Genomic DNA, 22,687 nt, shown 5'->3' on the forward strand with positions numbered 1-22,687 from the left:
GGGCTATCTGAAGAGTTGGCCTTGAACCCTGTAAGAGCCCATGTGTCCTGTGGAGAGATGCAGGCTGGTCTGCCCACCCCGGGCCTTGTCATGAGAAATCAGGTCAAATGATTGTTTTCTGGCTCTGAATACACGTTGCAAATCGAAAAAGCCCTGCGTTTTGTGGCTGGCTGCAGTGGTTTCCGCCACATCAAAATGCAAACGAGCAAAAGCGACAACAACTCAGAACTGACTGTACATTGTGTCGGTTATAAAACACATAATGTTCCAGCAAGCGCCTTGCTCCTCCCCTTGATCTACTGGACGTCAGCTTACCCTGAGGAGCAAATCCACATGTGATGTCAAGCAGTGCCATTTACGACAGGGCACGGAGGGCAGCAGACTCCTCCAGACCTTGGTTTGCCCCCCCCCCTCGACTTTTCTTAGGTCTACATGCTCCATTTTTGCCCTCTTCCTGCCTTGAAGGATGTCATGTAATCACATATAAGATAATTGAATTTACCAAGCTATATAATCACTTAGGCCATATCTTCACTACGTGGATGATTGACACTGCTATGATCGATCTTCCAGGGTTTGATTTAGTGGGACTAGTAAAGACCCACTAAATTGAACTCAGAGCGTACCCCCATCAGCACCAAGATTCCTGCTCCTCATGAGAAGTAAGGAAAGCCGATGCTCCCGTCACCCTCCCATTGTGTGGATGGCTCGGAAACATGATTTAAGATACATGGACTCTTAATTCAACCCTCTGCTATAGTGTAGACCAGGCCTTAGAGTTTTCTTCCCAAATATATATGTAGAGCTGATGGACCCTGGTTGTCAGGCAAGAGGAATTGAACCTGTAACCTCAGGGGTTAAAGCCATGGGTCTCTACCACATGAGCTAAAAGCCAGCTACCTCTCAACTAGGGCTGTAGAGCAGACTTCACTCTCCCTTCTCAGTGGTCTCTGGATTACAGATTTCCCTCAGCTGAAGGAGCAGGTCCCAAGCTTCTGAGACCTCCCAGCAGTTCATCCCCGATAAGCCCCCACTTGTAAAGCCGACAGACCCTGGTCATCGGCAGGGTGGGACTGAACCTGCAAAGCATGAGCGAAAAGCCAGCTAGTTCTCAGCTACACACCAGAGTTCCCTGTAAGCTGTGCACTTGGGCAGCCACCTAGGAGAGATTCAAATGTCGGCCAGCTGATTCGCAGAGCCAGCAGCATGATGGCAGGCCCAAGGACAGGGTCTGAAAGGTGGCAGTGGTGCTGGGGCCTTGTGATTCAAAGGGGACTGGGGCTCCCGGCCACCACTGCTAGAGCCCCCAGGCCCTTTAAATCGCTGCTGGAGCGCCATTCCATACGGCTCTGTGGCTGGGGGGCAGGCAGTGCGGAGGGCTGGTTGTTTCCAGTCCTGCCCCTAACACACAAGGCTCTGCCCCTTTTGGGAGGGTGGAGCCAATTCCGCCCCTGCTCCACACACACACACCTTGCCTAGGGACCCACAGAAGCTGTTGGCTCCCCTGACTGGTGGTGCACATTTGCCCATATCTTGGTGCACATAACAAAATTTATTCTGTCCCTGGATGGAAAAAATGAGAGGGAACACTGCTGCACACCTGCACAGCCTAGACCCACACCACAGTGGCCCAGCCTCTATTTCCCCCCAAAATTCCAGCTGATCCACCCAGCATCTTCCAGGCTGAGGCGACGCAGCCCACTAGCTATGAACGTCACATCAATGTTCTGCCACTTCTAGGGCAATCAGAGTCCAAACTGCGTCTAAACCCTCCCCCCCAAAAAAAAAATTCTCTTCCCACAGGCAGGCTACAATGAATAGCCATCTCCCCCTCTTCTCACATCAGCTCTCCCACCCTGCCAGGCAGCCATGGAACTGGGTTCTCCCTTGGTAGCTCTTCCCTCAAACCTGACACCTGCCCCGGTGTCATGGGGCAGGGCTGATTGGGCTCCCTTTGACCCTTTCCTGACTTGTGTGGGTCTGTTAATCTCATCGCCAAGACAGACCAACCAACCCAACCATGAACAAGGGGAAACTCGGCTGTTTGTTTATTTTCTAAAGCAGGGGCCATTCGACACATTAAGACACAATCCCGCGGGAACAGCAGCACCTTTCAAGCAGCCGCAAAGCCATCCCTTTGGAGCAATAATACCATCCATGCCTGCAGCTTCGCTGATACACCCACCCCTCAAAGCAGGAGGAGATGCCCCCGGTAGACTGCTTGTGGAAGATCAAATACCAGGGCTCTGTAATTGAGCAGAGAAAGGCATAAGGAGAGCCAATGGCTACCAGCTGAAGCCAGACAAATTAAATGAGGCACAATTTTCTAATGGTGGGGTGATTAACAGACTACTACAGGAAGGGATGGATTCTCCATCTCTGATGGCTTAAGACGGATGCCTCCATGGAAGATGCTTCAGCCAAACGCAAGTTACCGGCTCAGTGCAGGTGTGACTGAGTAACATGCGCTGATCTGTGTTATACAGAAGAGCAGAGAAGATAATTCAGTGGTACAGGTTGTACCTCTATCAACTGGAGCTCTCTGGGCTGGCAACATCCCTGGGCTGGAAGGACCACAGATATCCCAGGATCAGAGAGTCCACATGCTGTGGGAGGTGGAGAACCGGGCAATGGGGGGAGGGGGGGACACAGCCCAACTGGGCTTGTGGGGGGGGGGGGGGTAAGAGCCTGGAAGCTCAGCGCACGGCTCACCTGGGCTGCAGGAGGGGGTGGGAGCCGCCGTGCGGCTCAGATGGGCTGTGCGGGGAGCCAGGATGCTGATGTGGGGGCAGGGCAAGGGATGGGACTGGCAGCAGGGGGGCCCAAAATGACCAATCAGGTCCCAAGGGTGCCAGACCAGGGAGGTCCAACCTGCCCTGAGAATCTATGGTTCCAGGAAGCAGAGATTTCCGGGACGGGCCTTCATATAACTATTCCATATAATGGATGAGCTTGGCTGAGGCAGCCCATCACCAGCGCCGGCTCTCGGCCTCTCTCTAGCCCACTTCCTGTTGGCTGGCTGCAGGGCCTGTCAGACCGTCCTCTCCGGGACATGAACAGCTTGTGCGGTGGCGTGATGCTGCTGCGGCCCAGCAGGGGGCGTGTGAGCTGCCACCCCCCATGGCCATTAGTGGGGGCTTTTCCATGATGGGGCGGATGGAGGGAAGGCAGAGGGTGAAACAGGAAGGCCTCTCGCTGAGGGGCAGGGCATAGTGGCTCACTGAGGGAGGCTGTCGGTCCCTCCGCCGGAGGACACTCACACCGCGGGTCCCTCTGAGGCCACAGGCTCCGGCTCCGGGGCAGCCTCTTGGGAAGTGGGCGGATTGGGTGGGGCAGCAGCAGGCTGAAGAGAAACATAAAGGGATGGGCTGAGCAGTGAGGGTTCAGCAGGGGTAGCCCAGCCCCATCTCCCTCCAGCTATGGGTAGCTGCTTCCTAGCCTAGCCTGTTCGTTATCTGGGTATCTCCCGCCCTTATCCATGCACCAGGCATGGACACCCGATCTGCTCCCATCTGCCTTTCTTTGCTACACAGCCACTGTCGGTCTGTTTCCCATGCTCCTGTCACATCTGCGCCTCTCCCTGGCGTCCATCCCTTTTTCCTTCCATCCCTTCCCCCTCCTACCCAGCTCTCTGTAATCCCCCCCTCCCCCGCTGCCCCACACCCAGTAGCAGTAGGGTAGTTACCACAGCATCGGCAGAGTTCTGGCGGCACACGGCTTTGCACCCGAAGGCTGCCAGGTAAATGGAAATGGAGAACCCCAGGGACGTTAAGATCAGGACGATGGCCCGCATGCCTGTGCAATAGTGCTGGGAAACAGAGGAGATGGAGAATCACTGACAGGCCTCTGGCAATGTTCCCTCTAATTTTTTCCATCCACGTACAGATTTTTTTCCATCACGTGAGGAATAAATATGATTATGTGCACAGAGGCATGTGTGGATGTGCACCACCAGTAGAAACACCAGCCTAACGGCGGGCACTCTGCTCATCAGCTTGACAGCATTTGAATTTATCCTGAGCAGCCGCCCAACCACCCAACTGACAGTGAAGGCTACAGCCCCTGTCCTCAGGAAGCCTCCAACAGGAAGAGGAATTTCAGACACTAATGAATCCCCCATCTACCTCAGGGGACAATTCCAGAGGGGACAGAGATGAAGCAAGAGCCTGAGTTCTTCAGGGGATAGAACTCCTCCTCCAACTCCCATCTCTGCTCCCATCTCAGCCAGCTGGCTGCCACATTCCTGCCCTTGGAGGAGGCATCAGGCACCCACCGAGAGTTGGTACAGCCGCCTGCAGTGCAACCTGTTGCTGGAGGAGCACTGGATGTACCGGTTACGGGGGTCATACACCAAGTCCACCAGGTAGAACAGGTTGATCATGCCCACCACCACTGTGCAGATGATGCAGACGACCAGGCAGGCTTTCACCTGCGGGAGGAAGGGAGCTGGTTGTCGCGGCTAAGAGAAGGAACGGCTGCCCACTCTTCTGGGCTGGGAACGGCTGTAGCTCGGAAACCCCGGCTTGCCTGCTAGAGTCCTACCCATGTACAGAGGCAAATTGCCCCATGACCACCCCCTAGCAGCCCCTCTCTGGATCCATCTTACTGGGCTCAGCCTTCTTGTCCTGACTTACCATTTCCTCCCAACTGGCTCTGCCTTGCCTCTCCTTTGGGCGGGGCCAGGATCACCCCTTCTCTTCCCTAGGACTGCCCCCTACCTGGCTCTGTCCCCAGGTCTGCCTGTGGCACCAACTCCCCTTCATGCAGCCGAGCCTTGAGTACCCCAGCGGCCCCTCAGAACACCGCCACCCATGGGGTTCACCTCAACCGCTGGTCCAGGCCCGTCTCCTCCCAGTGCCTTCATCCTCTTCCCCTGCACCTTGCTCACTGAGAGAAATCCTCAGCGCAAGGCCAGTCCCCGTGAGGGGTGTCGCTTTACCAGGGAGTGGAATGAGGAGAGGCGTGACCGAGCCCTGAGGCAGCCCTGAAATGGGCTTTATCAAGAGGTTACTCACCAGGGCCAAGCTGTGGGCTGTGTCTGCCACCAGCGTGATGACGCCGGCCAAGAGCAACTGGAGGGGACGAGAGAAGGAGAGAGAGTAATAAGGGGCAGCGGCAGAGCTGCGGTGGGGAGGGGGCTGCAGGTTAGGACTAAGGGGTATTAGGTGGGCGTGGCAGGGAGACCCACGGCTGGGACTGCAGGAAGGCTGTAGGTGGGGGTTGGGGGACATCAGCAGGGCTGGGGCTAGGAAGGGAACCCGGGGGTGGGAGAGCAAGGAACTGGGGGTTGGGCCATCCCTAGGCATAGGTGAAATGCATGCCTGCTTCAGGGCTTCTCCCTGCCCCCACGGGCTCCTATTGGCCAGCAGAGGGCCCCCTGCTGCCGAACTGGGGTGGGGGCATAGAGGAGCCCCCACCCTCTGCAGCTCCACTCTGGCCCCAGGGAACCCCTTGAGCCCTGGGAAGCTGCAGGTGGGGATGAGGAAAGCAGTGCGGGATGGGAGGGGTGGGGGGGCAGGAGTGAAGTCCTAGCCCCTGGCAGGAGCTGAGTGCAGGTGGGGGGAAGCCCCAAGTCCCTGGCAGGAAACACACGGGGGAGGGGGGGAACACTGGGGAAAGCATCTGGTTCCCGGCAGGAACTGTGCAGCTGGGGGTTGGGGAAACCCCAGGCCTCGGACAGGAGCTGCATGGGGAAGATTGGAGGGGGGAAGCACCAGGCAGCCAGGCTCCCAGCAGGACCCACAAGTGGGGGAAGGGGAAGCGCCTGGACCCCAGCAGAAGCTGAGGGGGCCCTCCATTGCGTGGGGCCCCATAACATGTAAGGGCAGCCCTGAGCCAGAGAGGCCCTGGCTGAGCTGGGACCGGAGGCGCAGGAAAGGGGCGGGTTACTCACTAGCACTGCTGAGTAGAAGTGGACGTGCAGCTCATCCCGATAGGTGCAGGGGGCGATGGACAAGAGGACACCGAAGGCCATCTGCAGCAGCCCCACCAGCAGCAAGAGGGCCTGCCGATGGAAACAAACCCACCCTCAGCATGCAGCAGAGACAGGCGCTGTGTCCAGGCACAGGCTAACAGGCCCAGGGCCTGCCTGACACAAGGGCCCAAGGACTGTGCAGAGGGGTAAGGCTGGCAGAGGGGGTGAGGCTGGAGCAACAAGGGGATGAGCTGTGAAGTGGAGAACCAGCTTTTTGTGTGCACACAGGCCCATGAGAGAGAGACTCTCCAGTCCTCGGCCTCCCTCCCGCTCTCTGCTCACCCCCATGACTCTGGGCTGCCCCTGGAGGAACCGCTGCAGCAAGGGCCCCTCTTCTGACATGGCAGATCCCGGTGTCTTGATAGAGACCAAACTCCTCACGGGCTCAGGAGCAGGGAAGATGATTCTGTGGGTGCAACAGGAACTGGGTCATGGGGGCACTCTGAAATGGCAAATTGCATTATACCAGTCAGCTACTAGGCACAGCCACATGGAATATGCCTGAGTTTCACAGAAGCCACTTGTGAAGTTATATGATTAAAATATTAGACAGCTGATTAAAAGGTGGCACATGGCCAGCAAGGGTTAACCATCTTATAGGCTGAGACCAGGTCTACACTAAAGGGGAAGGTCTAATCAAGAAACAGAACTCTAGCTACATTAATTATGTTGCTGGGGTCGATGTATCATGTTTCGAGTTTCCCCACCGTCCCTACAGTAGGAGGCCCACAGGAGCAAACACTCCCGTCAGCTTCCCTTACTCCTCAGAGAAGCAGGAGTACTGGCTGCCGACCAGAGCGCCCTCTGAGTTCAATTTAGTGAGGCTTAACTAGATTCACTAAATCAAACTCCGGAAAATCAATCACGGCAGCGGTGATCTTCTGTTTAGTGAAGACGTGGCCTGAGCGACCCCGGGTTGACCTTTAAAGGCTGGTTAGGAAGATGTGTAAGTAGTTGTTGGGCTGTTACAGTAAGTTAGAGTGGAACTTTGAAATGCAAACTTGTGTTGTTAGAGCATTAGAATGGAATGTGTTTGCTCAGGTCTTGTGATGTGAACGCTCCTTGTTTGCCACGATAGCTTTTATTCATGATCAGAAGGGAATATTGACATTTACAATGAAACTTGATTGCAGTAGCATTATTGGTCATGTGTCTTGTTGAAGGTTGTGGTAAACTGTATGGCTACGTCTAGATTGCATCCTTTTTTCGTAAAAGGGATGCAAATTAGACGTATCGCAATTGCTAATGAAGCGGGGATTTAAATCTCCCCCGCTTCATTAGCATAAAAATGGCTGCCGCTTTTTTTCGGCTCAGTTTTGCCGGAAAAAAGCACCAGTCTAGACGCGGATCTTTTGGAAAATAAAGCCTTTTCCGAAAGATCCCGTATCCCTCCTACCTGCTTGGGTGCTCCTGGGAAAAGCTGTAAGCCACAGAAGATGAGATCCCAGGACATACACTTATAATGGACATTGAGTTAGTAACTTTGGATTGATCTGAAAAGATCCATCTGCAGCTACAAAGCCCAACAATTCTATAAAAACAAGTAGTTCTGTGGCACCTTAGGCTGTGTCCAGACTCAGGGTTTTTTTCGGGAAAAGTAGCCTTTTTCCGAAAAAACTTCACCTGCGTCTAGACTGCAGCCACGTTCTTTTGAAATTAAATCGAAAGAACGCGGCTTTTCTTTCGACGGCGGTAAACCTCATTTCACGAGGAAGAACGCTTTCTTTCGAAAGTGCTTCTTTCGAAAGAAGGCGTTCTTGAATGTAAATAGGGCTTCTTCGAAAGAGAGCATCCAGACTCACTGGGTGCTTTCTTTAGAAAAAGCGGCTTGCTCTTTCGAAAGTTCCGCGTGCAGTCTAGACGCTCTCTTTCAAAAGAGGCTCTTCCGAAAGTATCTTTCGAAAGAGGCTTGCAGTCTAGACATAGCCTTAGAGACTAACAAATATATCTATATCTATATATAGTATCATGAGCTTGTCCACTCAAGATCATCTCATCTGAAGATGTGGGTTTTGCCCACAAAAGCTCATGATACTATATCCTGTATTTTTTTGTTTGTCTCTAAGGTGCCACAGGACTGCTTGTTGTTTTTAAAGTTACGGACTAACACGGTTACTCCTCTGAGACTTTTCAACAACAGCCGAACCTCAAGAATGGAACTCATGTCTGTGTGTATATTGACCTTTTAACCAATGCGCTCCCTCTTTTCTTTCTTAATAAATGTTAAGTTTAGATAGTAAAAATTGGCTATAAGCATGTATTTGGGTAAGGTCTAAGCTATACTTGGGTGCATGGCTGGTCCTTTGGGATCAGAACTTTTTCTTTTGTATGGTGAAATATGATTTTCAATGGTCATCAACATATTTGACCTGAATACCTGGATGGAGATCTGAGTCTGGGCACTTTAAGGGAAATGTGTTGTTTGGAATTCTGAGTAGCCAGTGAGGTAATACCGAAACGGTTCTGTGCTGGCTTGATACATCTAAATATCGGAATACCCACCAGCTTTTGGGATGTGTCTGCCTCATTCTGTTTTCAGTTCACCCTAACTGAGTGGCCTCCACTGCTCCCACAGGGCATGTCTAACACTAAGAAACTATTTCAAAATAACTAAAATCGATTTAATAACTCCTGAAATAACAAAATCAAAATAGTGTGTCCTCACTATGGGGAAGCCTCAAAATTAGTCTGAGGCAGGCTCCGTTAATGTGGACGTGCTACCTCAACTTAGAGCCCCAGGAAGCACTGGGGAGTAATTCGTCTGAATTACTTTAGGGAGTAGCTATTTTGAAATAGCGGCACTGGAGCATCCACCTGAAAGCTGTTTTGAAACAACTATTTGGAAATTAGCGTTATTCCTCAAGAAAAGCAGGAGTACAGATTTCAAATTAACCAGCTTGTTATTTTGAAATAATGGGCTTAGTAGTGTGGATGCGCTGTTTATTATTTCGAAATAAGGGAGGCTATTGGGAAATAAACCCCTAGGCTGTGTCTACACTGGCCACTTATTCCGGAAAATCAGCTGCTTTTCCGGAATAACTTGCCAGCTGTCTACACTTGGCTTGTCTGCACAGGGCCAAATGTGGGAAAAAACCCTCCTCTTGAATTTCCGGAAAAGCCTCTTGAATTTCCGGAAAAGCACTGACAATCTAATGTAAAATCATCAGTGCTTTTCCGGAAAAACTATGCTGCTCCCATTCGGGCAAAAGTCCTTTTCCGGAAAACTGTTCCGGAAAAGGGCCAGTGTGGACAGCCCAGATTTCTTTTCCACAAAAAAGCCCCGATTGCGAAAATGACGATTGGGGCTTTTTTGCGGAAAAGCGCGTCTACATTGGCACGGACGCTTTTCCGCAAAAAGTGCTTTTCCGGAAAAGCATCCTGCCAATGTAGACGCGCTCTTTCCGAAAATGCTTATAACAGAAAACTTTTCCATTTTAAGCATTTCCGGAAAATCATGCCAGTGTAGACGTAGCCCTAGAGTAGACCAAGGCACAGGGACCATGGTTACTTTCCTCCTGGAAGTTCATGAAAAGATCCTATAGAGAACACATCTGGTGTGTATCTATCTGGGAGAGGGGCTCTGCAGCCAGTCCATGTATGGTACAAAGAGCCTGACTTGCTAATAGCAACTCAGCAACCTAGGGCTATGTCTACACTCTGATCTTCTTCTGGAAAAATGTGTGTACCTTTTCCCCTTTTTTTTCTTGGAAGTGGCTTTTCCAACATTTGGCTTGTCTGCACAGGGCCAAATGTGGGAAAAAACCCTCCTCTTTTGGAAGAGCCCTTATTCCTCATAAAATGAGGGATACAGGGCTTCCGAAAGAACATGCCCACTTTTCCAAAAACTATTCAGAAAAAGCGGATGCATTCCCTGGATGAGGCAGAGTTTTTTCAGGATCCTTATGTAGGGACCTTCGCAGAAGAAGCACTTTGCTTGTACTTGGAGCCATGCCAGCAATGTTATCTGTACATTTCTCAGCCACAAGCTGGGGAAAATGTTTCCTGTTCCCTAAAAAGTCCCCGGTATTTTTTCTGATGTTCTAATAGCAAGTGGCAACAGCTATCACATGGTGTCAGAAGAAAAACAAAATGTAAGACTGGAGAATGAATCTGGAAAACAATGGGCCCAGGAAAGCCTCCAGGAAATGTAACGTTTGAAGGAAATGCAGCAGAAAATTGGAGAAAGCAGAAGCAAAGATGTGAGCTGTACAGCACGACCAGGGCCCTGGACAGACAAAATGAGTGGCTGCCAAGAGCATTAATTCTTAATGTGGCAGGTGAAGAAATGAGAAAAGCATTCAATGCTTTTCTATGTGATGATTCAGCAAATAAAAAAATGTCCCTGTCTTAAAGGGTAAGTTTAAGGCCTACTGTCCACTCCCCAGGAATAGCCTGTGTGATAGGCACACAGCTTTTGCTAGAAGTCAGACAGGTGGAGAAAATACATAGACCAGTGGTGGGCAAGCGAGGCTAGTGAGGGGGCTGCATGAGTGGATCTCAGTGGGCTGCAAGACTGTCGTAACCAAGACGGTCTCCCGGCCTAGGGTAGTTTTGCTCACTGTGCCAGCGTACGTACAATTTGCAGGGAGCATGGATTGCACCGTAGCAGCGCTTTGAGGGGATGCAGAGGGAGTGTGCGGCTTTCACAGTGTTGCGGCTTTCACTTCACATACCCCTCACTTTAGTCACACCGGTAGAGAAAAAAACGACGTGGGTGAAAACCAGTAGAATTTGGCAACCCGGTGCATGGGCAACGGGACACCAAATGTCTCACAGGCTGCATAAAGAACCCTCAGGCTCTGGTAAACCACATTTACATAGGCCAACATGTGACTGATGTAAAACTGGCAGGAAAAGCCTCCCAATGCAGAAAACGGAGTGACTTGCTCATTAGAGCCTCTATGGCATGGGGTAGATGGCAAACTCTGTGCCAGTGAGATTGTTGGACCCTTGAATGTGCTGTGGACGTCCACAGTGCCGATTAAATGGCTGCAGAGCAATTGAATGGGCTGGGTGAACTGGAAAAACCTGTGCAAACATCGTAGCATAAGTCCAATTTTAGTAAGTGCCTAGACTTGCCATTGTAAGCCATGGAAAAAAAGCCGTCAGAGGGAACAAAGGGTTCTTCTAAATGCAGCTATAGTGATGCCATGATGTCTAATATAAGGGCAGGAATGCCAGAGATGTCTGGGGTGGAAAAAATGAATAAGGAAAAGTTGTTTACTTGTTCCCATTACACAAAAACTTGGGGTCACCCAATGAACTTAACAGGCAGCAGGCTTAAAACAAAAGGAAGTTTTTCGTCACCCATTGCACAGTCAACCTGTGGAACTCCTTGCCAGAGGATGTTGTGAAAGCCAGGACTTTAACAGGGTTCAAAAAAGAACTAGATACATCCATGGAGGAGGTCCATCAATACTTATTAGCCAGGATGAGCAGGAATGGTGAGCCTAGCTTCTGTTTGTCAGAGGCTGGAAATGGGTGACAGGGGAGGGATCACATAGACTCATAGACTCATAGACTTTAAGGTCAGAAGGGACCATTATGATCATCTAGTCTGACCTCCTGCACAGTGCAGGCCACAAAATCTCACCCACCCCTCCTAGAATAATCCTCTCACCTATATCTCAGATATTGGAGCCTTCAAATACTTTGAAGACCCCAAGATGCAGAGAATCCTCTAGCTGTGATCTGTACCCCATGCTACAAAGGAAGGCGAAAAACCTCCAGGGCCTCTGCCAATCTACCCTGGAGGAAAATTCCTTCCCGACCCCAAATATGGCGATCAGCTGAACCCTGAGCATGTGGGCAAGACTCATCAGCCAGACACCCAGAAAGTTCTCTATAGTAACTCCTATCATCCCTCCATTGACCTATTTCCCACTGATAATGAATGGTCAATTAGTTACCAAGATCATGTTATCTCATCAAACCATCCCCTTCATAAACCCATCTAGTTTAATCTTGAAACCAGATAGATCTTTTGCCCCCACTACTTCCCTTGGAAGGCCGTTCCAGAACCTCACTTCTCTAATGGTTAGAAATCTTCGTCTAATCTCAAGTCTAAACTTCCTACTAGCCAGCTTATATCCATTTGTTCTTGTGTCCACATTGGTATTAAACTTAAATAATTCCTCTCCCTCCCTGGTATTTATCCCTCTAATATATTTAAAAAGTGCAATCCTGTCCCCCCTCAGCCTTCTTTTGGTTAAAGTAAACAAGCCAAGCTCCTTGAGTCTCCTTTCCTAAAACAGGTTTTCCATTCCTCGGATCATCCTAGTGGCCCTTCTTTGTACCTGTTCCAGTTTGAATTCATCCTTCTTAAACATGGTGATTCCCTGCTCTGTTCACTCCCTCTGGGGCACCTGGCATTGGCCACTGTCGGCAGACGGGATACTGGGCTAGATGGGCCTTTGGTCTGACTCAGTATGGCCGTTCTTATCTTCTTAAGGGACAAACACAATCCTTTTGCCAAAATCTACTATTCTGACAAGGAACAGACATTTGTCCACACAGGGCCAGCTGAGCATTCACAAGATCTGCCGTTGGGTACGACAGGTGGAACATGGATTTGCTCAATGAACATTATGTTTTAAAATTGACAGCATGTGTAGTAGGAAGAGGGCCTGGAACATAAGCCCTTATAGTAGAGGCTTGGTCTGAGGCCTGGGTAAAAAGGATGCTCAGAGTTTTGCTGATGCCAAGTAAAATCAGGTTGCCAGCTAGAGACAGGCCCTGCTCACAGAAGCTGGACAGAACAGGGCTGATATTGCAGACGTGCGAGTCACCGGGAGACTCACACAAAGAGAATAGGAACATGCTGACCCCAGGGGAGCTGAAACAATTTTTATAGCAGGGATACTGAGAGCCATTCATTGGAAACCCTGTGCATAAAGGAAACTACTTTAGCAGCACCCCAAAAACACTAGTTCCAGGTCTAGGGCTGACCCATCCTAGGGATAAGGCTGAGATGGCAGCATAATGGATAGAAATGTACAAGGTGATGGGTGGTAACTGGCTGCGTCAGCTAGCTACATTAGAGGGGCCGTGTGCAACTTGTTTGTATTGATGTATAAAGTGGAGTCTCACCGGGGTGTGTTTGTCTGGCCGAGGGGCGCCTGGTGCCTTGTCATGGGCATACATGGGTTAGTGGACCTGTAACCGATGAGCCATGGCGCCATGCCTTGTCGGCAATAAACCCGACCAAGCTCATTTGCTACAAACCCCGTCTGTGGGTTTATTGGATAGTCTGATTGGAGCCTGCTGTCTGGCTGGAGTCAGTACAGTGCGCAGAACAACACATGCAGCCAGACATCTGACCACAGCAGGACACAGGTGATGATGTCCATCAAGTTATACCCCACTTTAAGGGCCCAATCAGGGGTGACACATAGGTGGGACACATGCACTCCGGCCACCATGGCTGGGAGGGACAAGCAGTTGGCCAGCAGCCGGCACTGCCCACAGCAGGGATCCATCCCCCGCAACTCACCGGCAGAAAAGCAGAGCAAGGGGTCCCTAGCTTGCTATGCTCTCTTGGGGGGGGGAGGGGGGACAGGACTGTCTCAGCATTCACCATCAGGAAGTGGAGTGATGTATCTGGGGGAGCAGCGGGAGCCAGGGTTACGTTGCTCTACTTCCCACTGCTGCTTGTGAATGTGGGGCGGAGGGAGGGGGTGGACAGAACCCTGCTGCGGCCCACTAATCCCCTAGGCCACATCTGTTGGGAGAAGAGGAGGAGTGGGAGCAACACAAGGAAGAGGCAGGAAGAGCTTGGAACAAGAGCAAGGGAGGGGGCAGAGCAAGGGTGAGGAGAGTTGGGGCTTGAGGTGGAAGATGTTTGTCCCAGCACTTCCCAGGGCTGAGGAAGAGTCATAGGACCAGTGGCATCCCATGTCTCCCTTCACTAGTCACCCCGGGGCCCGATCACTTTGCAGCTCAAGTATCCAGCTCAAGTATCCAGCTGATAACATATTTAGTGGGGCAGTGAATTGCTGGAGTTTCAGGTGGTGGAATTTGACTCACATGCTGTACTGGGCTTCCAGGCGAGTTTAAACTCAGTACAAAGAGTCACTATGGTAAAGGAAGAACCAAACGGTAACGGGAATGTATTTGAAGAATACAAGGATGAATCTAAAGGCCTAGAGTGCTTGCCAGGTATGCACAACATAAAGATGATCTCATAAGTACCAGCAGTAATTCATTCACCTCATAAAGGTCCGGTGACCCGGAGGGACAAAGCAGAGAAAGACTTGAACTGCATGGAATAGTTGGAAATAATAGCAAAAGTACAAGGACCTCCTGTGATGTAGCACTCCCTGTTCTTAATGGAAATATGCTTATGAATATAACATAACTGGAAAATGCTTAATGAGAAATACTTCTTGTTAGGTATCATTGGAAAAGTCAGAATCTGCTGAGTGTGTCTATTCCATCGGTGTGCAGGGAGCATTCCAGTATTTGAAAGTTGAAATATGAAGTATTAACCTGTGCTACTGATGTAGACATGCTAAGTGAGGGTCATAAGGGTGTTTCAGAAGGTTGATGGCTTGTTGATAAGGACAATTATCTGTAAATGGGGTTAAAAGCTTCAGGGGTAGCTGAGTTAGTCTGTAACTGGAAAAACTTAACTCACAGTGAATTGTCTAGCAGAAATGGATTTATTTTTCCTGTGGGGCAGCCCAAAAGGAAGGGCTCAGCATACCCACAAAAACATGTGTTCAGGTCACCTGATATGAGAGACCATCATCAATCTAGTAGTTTTTCACACAAAGGGAGTGGGGAGACCTTGTGGACAACCTATTTAAGGGGGAAGCCCCCAGAGGCGGGGCTGCCATTCCTGAGAACATCCCAGTTTACTCTCTAAAGGCACATTTACACAGCAGGGCTAAGACTGAAATAAGCTACGCAACTTGAGCTATGTCAAGTGTGTAGCGTAAGTCGAAATAGCTTAATTCGGCTTTTGGCACTGTCTACACAGCAGGAAGTCCGAGAAAGAGCACTCTTCTGCTGACTTCCCTTACTCCTCGTACAGTGAGGGTTACAGGAGCTGGAGTAAGAAGTCCTTCAGCTCGACATTATTTTGACATTATGTCAAAATTACTGCTTGTAATGTAGATGCAGACTAAGTTATCCCGAAATAACGCTGCTGTGTAGACATAGCCTAAGAAACCTACTGGAAACAACTGGCATTGAACATTAAGAAGGGTTGGGACCAGACTGGAGGCTTTCCAGACTGTGAAAGAAGATGACTAGAACTATTGTTAGGGTAAGGTAACAAGTTTCTTAGTGAATTAGGCGTAGCTGGCATGCTTTATTTTATTTTGCTTAGTAACTTACTTTGCTCTGTGTGGTGTTACTTAAAACCACTTAAATCCTACCTTTAACACTTCATAAAATCCCTTTTGTTTATTAATAAACCCAGCGTGAACAATTGTTCCCGCGGGGGAAGTAGGGGGGAAGCAGCTGTGCATCTCTCTCTACACATAAGAAAGAGGTAGGGAGTATGAGCTTGCTCTGTATGTGACTTTATATGGAGCAAGATGGATTTATCTGGGGTTCTGGTCCCATTGGAGCTATGCACCTGGGTGCTGAGGAGATTCTCTTTAGCTGAGTCTTTCCAGAGCTGATCTGATCTCAGTGTCTGTATTACTCTGCTGAGGGCTGTGACCCCACCTCTCTGTCAGTGCTGGAGGAGGCCAGAGGGCCTGGCTCCACAAGACAGAGTAAAGGGGGCACCCAGGAAAGGAGGAAAGTTGGCTCAGTGTTTTTTCAGCACAAGTGATTGTCACAAAGAGATCTCTGTGACTAGACACATCACACTTACTAATGGGGCAATTCTATCGTAACTGAAGTCAAGCCAAGTTGAGATGAAATTAAAACATATTTAGATCCAAGGGAGATGAATAAAGTGCTACAAAGGGAACAATTTCAATTGCCTACAGTAGAAGAAATCACAGGCAAGTTAGCGAAAAGGGCAGGTTTTGCTGTCTTGGAGGCTCATGGCAGATATAGGCAAATACACCTGGATGACAAAAGATTTAGATTCTGTTTGTTTAACACACCATTTGGCAGGCACAGGCTCGCTAGCCTTGCTTTTGGCATCTGTTCAGCCCTTGAAGTGGAGCAAAGAGTGATCCATCAGGCCTCTGGAGGCCTGGAAGGTGCTGAATGTGCAATCAATAACATATTGATGGGAGGAAATGCAGGGCAAGAATGTGATGACAGGCTCAGGGGAGTTGTAGGCAGGTGTCCTGAAAGGAATCTGTGACTGAACAAGAGCCAGTGTAAATGGGCTCTGACAGAGAGCAAACATTTCGGGCATGCCTTGACAAAAGGTCAAAAGCCTGACAACTCAAATCATAGCTGCAGTCACTGAACTTGCGAGGCGGAATCGCAAAGATTTCTCCGAATGGTTACTTATCTTGGGAACTCTATCCCGAACATGTCAACTAAGAGTGGCAACTTCTTGAAGACCTCTGCTGGGAAAAGATGTCAAGTTCACCTGATGCCAGTGCATATGATGGCACATGAACGCTTGAAAAAAATCACTTACAAAGGCCTCTGGGCTGATCTATTTTAATGTCCAAGACCCAGTTACTAAGTCAGTGGATACGAATTCCACCAGATTAGGGGCTATATGGTGCTTCTAAAGCTTAGAACTACACAACTGATCTGTGCCCACACAGAAGAAGAAAAATGTTGGCAATAGAATTTGGCTGTACTCGATTTCATCAGTTTATCTATGGGGAAAATAAGTAGCTGTGGAAACTGACCGCAAGCATCTTGAGGCTATTTTCAGAAAACCTTTGCGTAGTACTCCACCAAGGATTCAAAGATGGTTGCTAATGCTCCAGAAATAGCACACAGAAATTGGATACAGACTGGGGAAAGAATTAGTAGTTGCTGATGCTTTATCCAGACTCCAGAGTATACATGTTGCATGATGAAGGGGAATAAGGGCAAAGGAAACTGATGTTACATTACATCAGATGATGTTTTATGTGCTGGTTTCTGAATGGAAATTGAAGGAACTTCAAGCAGCTACGGCACATGGATGTTCTGCAAGCTATTTGTCAAGGAGAGCCAGATAATAGACTGGTACCGCCAGAGGATATCTGTACTCATTTGTCATATAAAATGGACATGTCTTTAAAAATGACTGAATCATAGTACCAAAGTCTCAGAAAAGACACCTTGGCTATTATTAATAAGAAGCATCTGTGAGCAGAGCTACGTAAAAGGAGCACACAAGATGCTAACTGTAATCAAACTGAATACACGGTAAATGCTTGCAAAACATACCGGACCTTCGAGAACAAAACTCAAAAGGAACAAATGCTACACCAGGAGGTCCCGAACAGACCTCAGCAGGAACTTGGCACGGGGATGCTGTCAAACTAGGTGCCAGTTTATGTGCACTGCTCAATGCATACCTGGAAACCAGTCTGGCTCACTTGAGTGCTAGTGGTGTTAAAATAGATGCTAAGATCATAAGCATGTGGGTCATGTTTAGACTCTATGAAATGCTTATAGGATGCTGCAGGTGTTAATTTCACTGCTAACATCTGGACCCCAGGTGATAAGGTGACAGTAAACATTTGTACTGTAAGCCCAGTGATGGTGTGTGATAGATGGGAGGCATGCTGTCCTTTTCTAAACATCCCAGCATTCAGTAACTAAAGGGTTAAACTCAGATAGCTAGGAAATGTTGGCAGGGAGCCAGGAGAACCAATGGGAAGAAAGTTCTGAGGTTTCATTGGAAAGGAAATCTGCTTGCTGCTTTTCTTTGTGGGAGTTTTAAACCAGGAGCTGGGGGAACAAGATGAATTTAACCAGGCAGGAATACCATGCCTAGAAAGAATATCAGGCCTAGAATTGGATGGGACCTTGGACGTATGGATATATGAGTAGACAGGGAATGTTTAATTAGACGCAATCAGGTTATTTCAGGTTATTTTCTTTTTTGTTGTTGTTAGGTTAAACTCCTCTGAGCTTGGTCCATGTGCTCTCCCTCCCCCCACTGTAACTTTAAAGCCGAATTCCAGGGAAGAAATTCTCTGCACTTTAATCTGTTTTTTCTCAGTTGCTCTTTAATACTTAGCACCCCAGTATGCTTTACCAAGTATATCTTCTTGTTTTGTCAATAAAATCACCTTTTTTAAGAGCATGATCTGATTATTGTGTTTTGAAAGAGAGGTCTGTGTATGCACGCCTAAGATTGAGAGGTCAGCTATTAGAGATTATAGTTTGTTTGGCTTTTTTAAGCTCTCTTGTGGTAAAAGAGCATGGAAGAAGTTCCCAAGTCTCTGGAAGAAGTTCCCAACTGATTTTTTGCTGGGTTCAAGAAGAAAGGGTGGGTTTTTTTCCACTTGGATGATGGCAGCCTCTCTCCTAAGATCCCCTCCCCTGGCCACCAGGCTGGAGGCTAGTACTTGACTGGACCTTCTTCCCACCTTGCATGGGTGTCTTGGGTGTCTGCGTGGTGCTAACTAAACAGCTGCACAGTCATGCAGCTTACAGGGAACTTAGCTTGGCAGGCCTATTTGCTGATTGTTATTTCAAATACTCAGAAGGCTGCTTGCCTCAGGACCACAAGTGCATCTGATGCTGCATGTCTATGTTTGCAAGGCCTGGCATCCCCGAAGAACTCATTAGTGACAATGCACCCCAAGTTTGCTCCAGAGACTTTACAAAAGTTTTACAAAGTGCTGGGACTTCATTCATAACACATCAAGGCCGATGTTCCCTCAATCGAATGGACTGGCTCAGAGAGCAGGTCAAACCGTACAAAGGGATCTTAAAAAAAATCTAGCAAGGATAACAGATCCCTAGCTTAGCCTGTTGGACTAACACCTCTAGGGAATAAGGAGGATTGCAGATCATTGGCTCTACTCCTTTTGGAAAGGGATCTAAGGACCAGATTGCCAACTTCATCCAAGTTACAGTAGCTCAAGGTTGTACAGGATGGACCTCCCTGGTCCGGCACCTTCGGGACCTGACCGGTCCTGGACAAGGGAGTTTGCCAGACCAAGGGAGGTGGGGGGCGGGTGCCAGGCTCCCACCTGGGCTCCTCTTCCCAGCAGCTGGGCTCCAGCAGCCCCACCAACTTTGCTGCCCTGCTGGACTCCTCCTGCTTTGATGCCCCACTGGCCCTGTGGGCTCCAGCAGCCCCACAGATTCTGGCCAGCCACTGGCAACCTCTGACACTGGGGCTTTCTGGTCCAGCAACATCCATGGTCCTGCTGGACCACAGATGTTACCAGACCAGAGAGTCCCAGGCCACAGAGGTTCGACCTGTACAAGGAGACACACGCACTAGAGAGACAATCAGAGGAGACTTATATTTTGACAAAAGTGCAAAGCCATTATCCTCACTGGAAAAAGGAAGCGATGGTTTGTATTTGTGGGAAAGGGCCCATAAACCTGCCAAGGCAATTGACCAATGCACTGCTCCAAGATCTTATCTTGTTGACACAGAGGAAGAAGCTGTCTACTGAGGATGCAGAAAAGATTTGATGGACATTGAAAGAATTGCGTAGGAGGAGAATGAACATATGGAGCAAACAGAATCTGTGTCAACATCCAGCTCAGACATGCCGACAATGCAGGCTACCGAGTCTCAAGTGGTCAGTCTGAATATAGAAGAGGAAAAATGGGACACGGATACTCCTGTGACTACCGCGAACGGCAGAGTGGCAAGGAAACCGGCTAGATCCAGGGTATGTCCACACTGCAATAAAAACTCAGAGCAAGGAGTCACCGAGCCCAGATCAGCAGACTCAGGCTTGCAGGATTCATGTTGTAGGGCTATAAAATTGCAGCATAGACATTGAGGCTCCGGCTAGCCCAAGCTCTGACCCCCACCCCTCTCATAGGGTTGCATGGCCTCAGACAGGAGAGATTCCAGAAGACTGGAAAAGGGCAAATGTAGGGCCCATCTATAAAAAGGGAAATAAGAACTGTGACGGAACCCCCCCACCCATGGTTTACACTGCAATTTTAAAGCCCTGCAGCCCAAGCCCCGGAAGCCTGTCAGCTGACATGGGCCAGCTGTGGGTCTTTTATGGTTACAGCCCTGGACGGATACAGAATTTTGCAGACTAGCTGTAAAAGCGAGCTGCAGCTATTCACATCTACCTCCGCAGATAGCAAGTGGATATCCACGGGTTTGCAGGGCTCCATTTATTGCAGTGTAGATGTACCCTGCAGTAGGCTACAGAGGCTAACTGTTCTAGACTCTTTCAGGCAGGGGGGGGAACCGTTTTTGAGTTGAGGACCGCTGACTCACAGAAAAATCAATCGGGGGCTGCACACGAATGAGAAGGAAAAAAAAACCCCTCACTGATGTGGCGCCTGATTGAGACGGAGAAAGACGCTCCCCACATTCCCCTTGCACACCAGAACCCAGAGGCGCCTAGACCAATAGTGTTTGTGTGCTCCAGCCCCGCAATGGAATGGTGGAAGGGCTGGAGCACCAGCGCAGACTCCCGAGTGCTGGGGTGGGAGAGTTCTGAGACCAAGGGGCTAGATCCAAGCAAGCCAGGGGCTGCATTGGGCCCCCAGGCCTTAGGTTCCCCACCCTTTCTTTAAGGGTTGAGATTGGGTGCTAACTGGAATTGTAGGTACTATGTGTACTCTGTTCAAGTTAAAGGGAATGGGGTTTTTTTCAAGGGCAGATATAATGATAGTAGGAACTTTGGAGGGGAGCCGACTGTTGTGGGGGGGGGGGAAACATTATCAGGGCTTGTGCTTGGAGGCTGGCTAGCAATACTGATCTACACAGTGCTCAGCTGGTAGTTCAGGGAAGCGTTCACTGTTACTTTGAAAGTCTCCAGTGTCCTGTCTTATGTCAGAAGAGCCAGTTGACAACAGCCCTTACAGGATATAAACGATGAGACACCAATGGGCTCTTTAACCCAACGGAGAAAGAGAAAAAGACCCAATGCCTGCACGCTGAAGATGGGCACATTCAAAGTAGACGCAAAGCACACATTTTTAAATGTGAGGTTAAAGAACCCTTGGAACAAGTGACCAAGGGAAATGGTGGGTTCTCCATCTCTTGTTGGCTTCAAATCCGACCTGAAGGCTGTTCCGGAAGAGGCTTCAGCCAAACACAAGTTACTGAGCTCCACACAGGTGTAACCGAGTGACGTTCTCTGGCCTGTGCCACAGAGGGGGTCAGATCAGAAGACCTAACAGTCCCTGTAAATCTAGGAATACATGAAAATGGGCTGTAGCCAACCCAGCGAGCAACCCGAACGCAAGTGGAGATCTTACACCACCTCCGTGCAACCCGTTTTCTGACAGCAGCACCCCCACCGGCCGCTAACAGAGTTCCATGTCTTGACCCCATTAAGAGTCTGCCTCCCTCGCCTCTTCTCTCTCACTCTCCTACCCTCTCTGTCCCTCTGTATTTTCCCCCTTTAAATTAATCTGTTTTCTCTCTTTCTCTCTGTCCTCAGCTTGGTCAGCCCCTTCCAAGTGTCACTCCTGGGAGGATCTGCCTGGTCCCTGTGGGGCCAGCCCCAAGGGAGGGGGAAGAGGCCGAGTGTTCAGCTAAGAGGCAAGTTGAAAGGAGCAGAGGCCATGTTAAAGACACAGATTTCAGGTTCCCAGGGTGGGAGACTCCTCTGGCCAGAGGGAATGAAGGGCAGAGATCCTGTTCTGTCCCAGAAGGCCTGTCACCTCCAGCCACCTCTTCCTTCAGTGATCCAATCCCAACCCCCTCCTCCCATCCACGGCCCTCCCCATTGCCCCCTCCCCCACCTTGGGGGATCTGGGACCAGCATTTCCCTCCCGGCGTTCACCTGTGTTGTGCTATTCCAGCACAGGTGTGGGCCCTGGGTTCTCAGTGTGAGTGCTACTCACCAGCTCCGTGTCACTCCTCTGCCAGACTGATCCGAGCCTCCTAGTTACATCACAGCCAGGACACGCTTTCCAGGAAGTGTCCCAACCTCCTACAGGGCTGCTGGTCGCTTGCCGCAAGCAAGGGGCTTTCAACATCAGAATTGCTCTGCTTCCTCACCCCCATCCCTGCACAGGGAGCTGTAGATACTTAGTGTATCAGTCCCGTCTCAGAAACCTGGGGTGTCATCCAACCACAGTCTGTATCTGGCCCATTTTTCCTTCCAGACACTTCCTTCAGCCTTTGACCCATACAGAGACAGCTTTTCTGCTCCTGGAAAGGAGAGCTAGGTAAAATGTTCCCTGGTGAAAAATGCAGCTCCCGATCAACTGAAACATATGGTGAATTTGTGCTGAATTCTCCAAATCAGAGGAGGAAAGGCCCCTAAAAGCTTCTGAATAAAAAAAGGGAAGTTTCAATCTGGCATTTTTAAAATCTAACTTTGTGATTCACCACACCTTTTCATTTAAAACACAACTGGTTTCCTGTTTTAAAAATTAAGACATCTCTTCAAAATAAGAGCTCAAAGATGAAACAACATGTGTTGTATGAAACCTTCCATTCAACTCTCAGGGTGCGTCTACATAGCAGCGTTATTTCGGAATAACAGACATTATTTTGGATGTCTGCAGCAATTCCATTATTTTGAAATAACGGATGGCCTATTCCAACTTCTGTGAACCTCATTCCACGAGGAATAACCCCTCTTCTGAAACAGCTATTTTGAGATATCTGTAATGTAGACGCTCTCTCAAAATAGCTCCTTCCCATGGCCATTCAGAGTAATTACTCCCTAGTACTTCCTG

The 22,687-nt window shown here is 49.4% G+C and overlaps 1 protein-coding gene across 3 annotated transcripts; it reads right to left on the reverse strand.

Annotated features, from left to right (window-relative positions):
• Positions 1-1,799: 1,799 nt before the first annotated feature.
• On the reverse strand, positions 1,800-22,318 carry LOC106732399 (membrane-spanning 4-domains subfamily A member 4A-like). 3 transcript variants are annotated; one of them, XM_075928484.1, is made up of 8 exons: positions 21,845-22,318; positions 6,257-6,380; positions 5,894-6,004; positions 5,016-5,072; positions 4,274-4,429; positions 3,686-3,808; positions 3,261-3,343; positions 1,800-2,246 (listed from the first exon to the last, which is right to left on the reverse strand). In XM_075928484.1, the coding sequence occupies exons 2-8, from the start codon at positions 6,314-6,316 to the stop codon at positions 2,189-2,191; spliced, it is 648 nt and encodes a 215-aa protein (XP_075784599.1). In that variant the 5' UTR covers positions 6,317-6,380; positions 21,845-22,318; the 3' UTR covers positions 1,800-2,188. The 3 variants fall into 3 exon arrangements, with proteins under 3 accessions (XP_075784599.1, XP_075784598.1, XP_075784600.1); XM_075928483.1 differs by having other exon boundaries at positions 6,257-6,416; XM_075928485.1 differs by having other exon boundaries at positions 3,222-3,343; positions 6,257-6,416; positions 21,845-22,317.
• Between the last annotated feature and the right edge of the window lie 369 nt (positions 22,319-22,687).

This window comes from Pelodiscus sinensis, chromosome 4, assembly GCF_049634645.1.
Source record: "Pelodiscus sinensis isolate JC-2024 chromosome 4, ASM4963464v1, whole genome shotgun sequence".
NCBI classification, from domain to species: Eukaryota; Metazoa; Chordata; order Testudines; family Trionychidae; genus Pelodiscus; species Pelodiscus sinensis.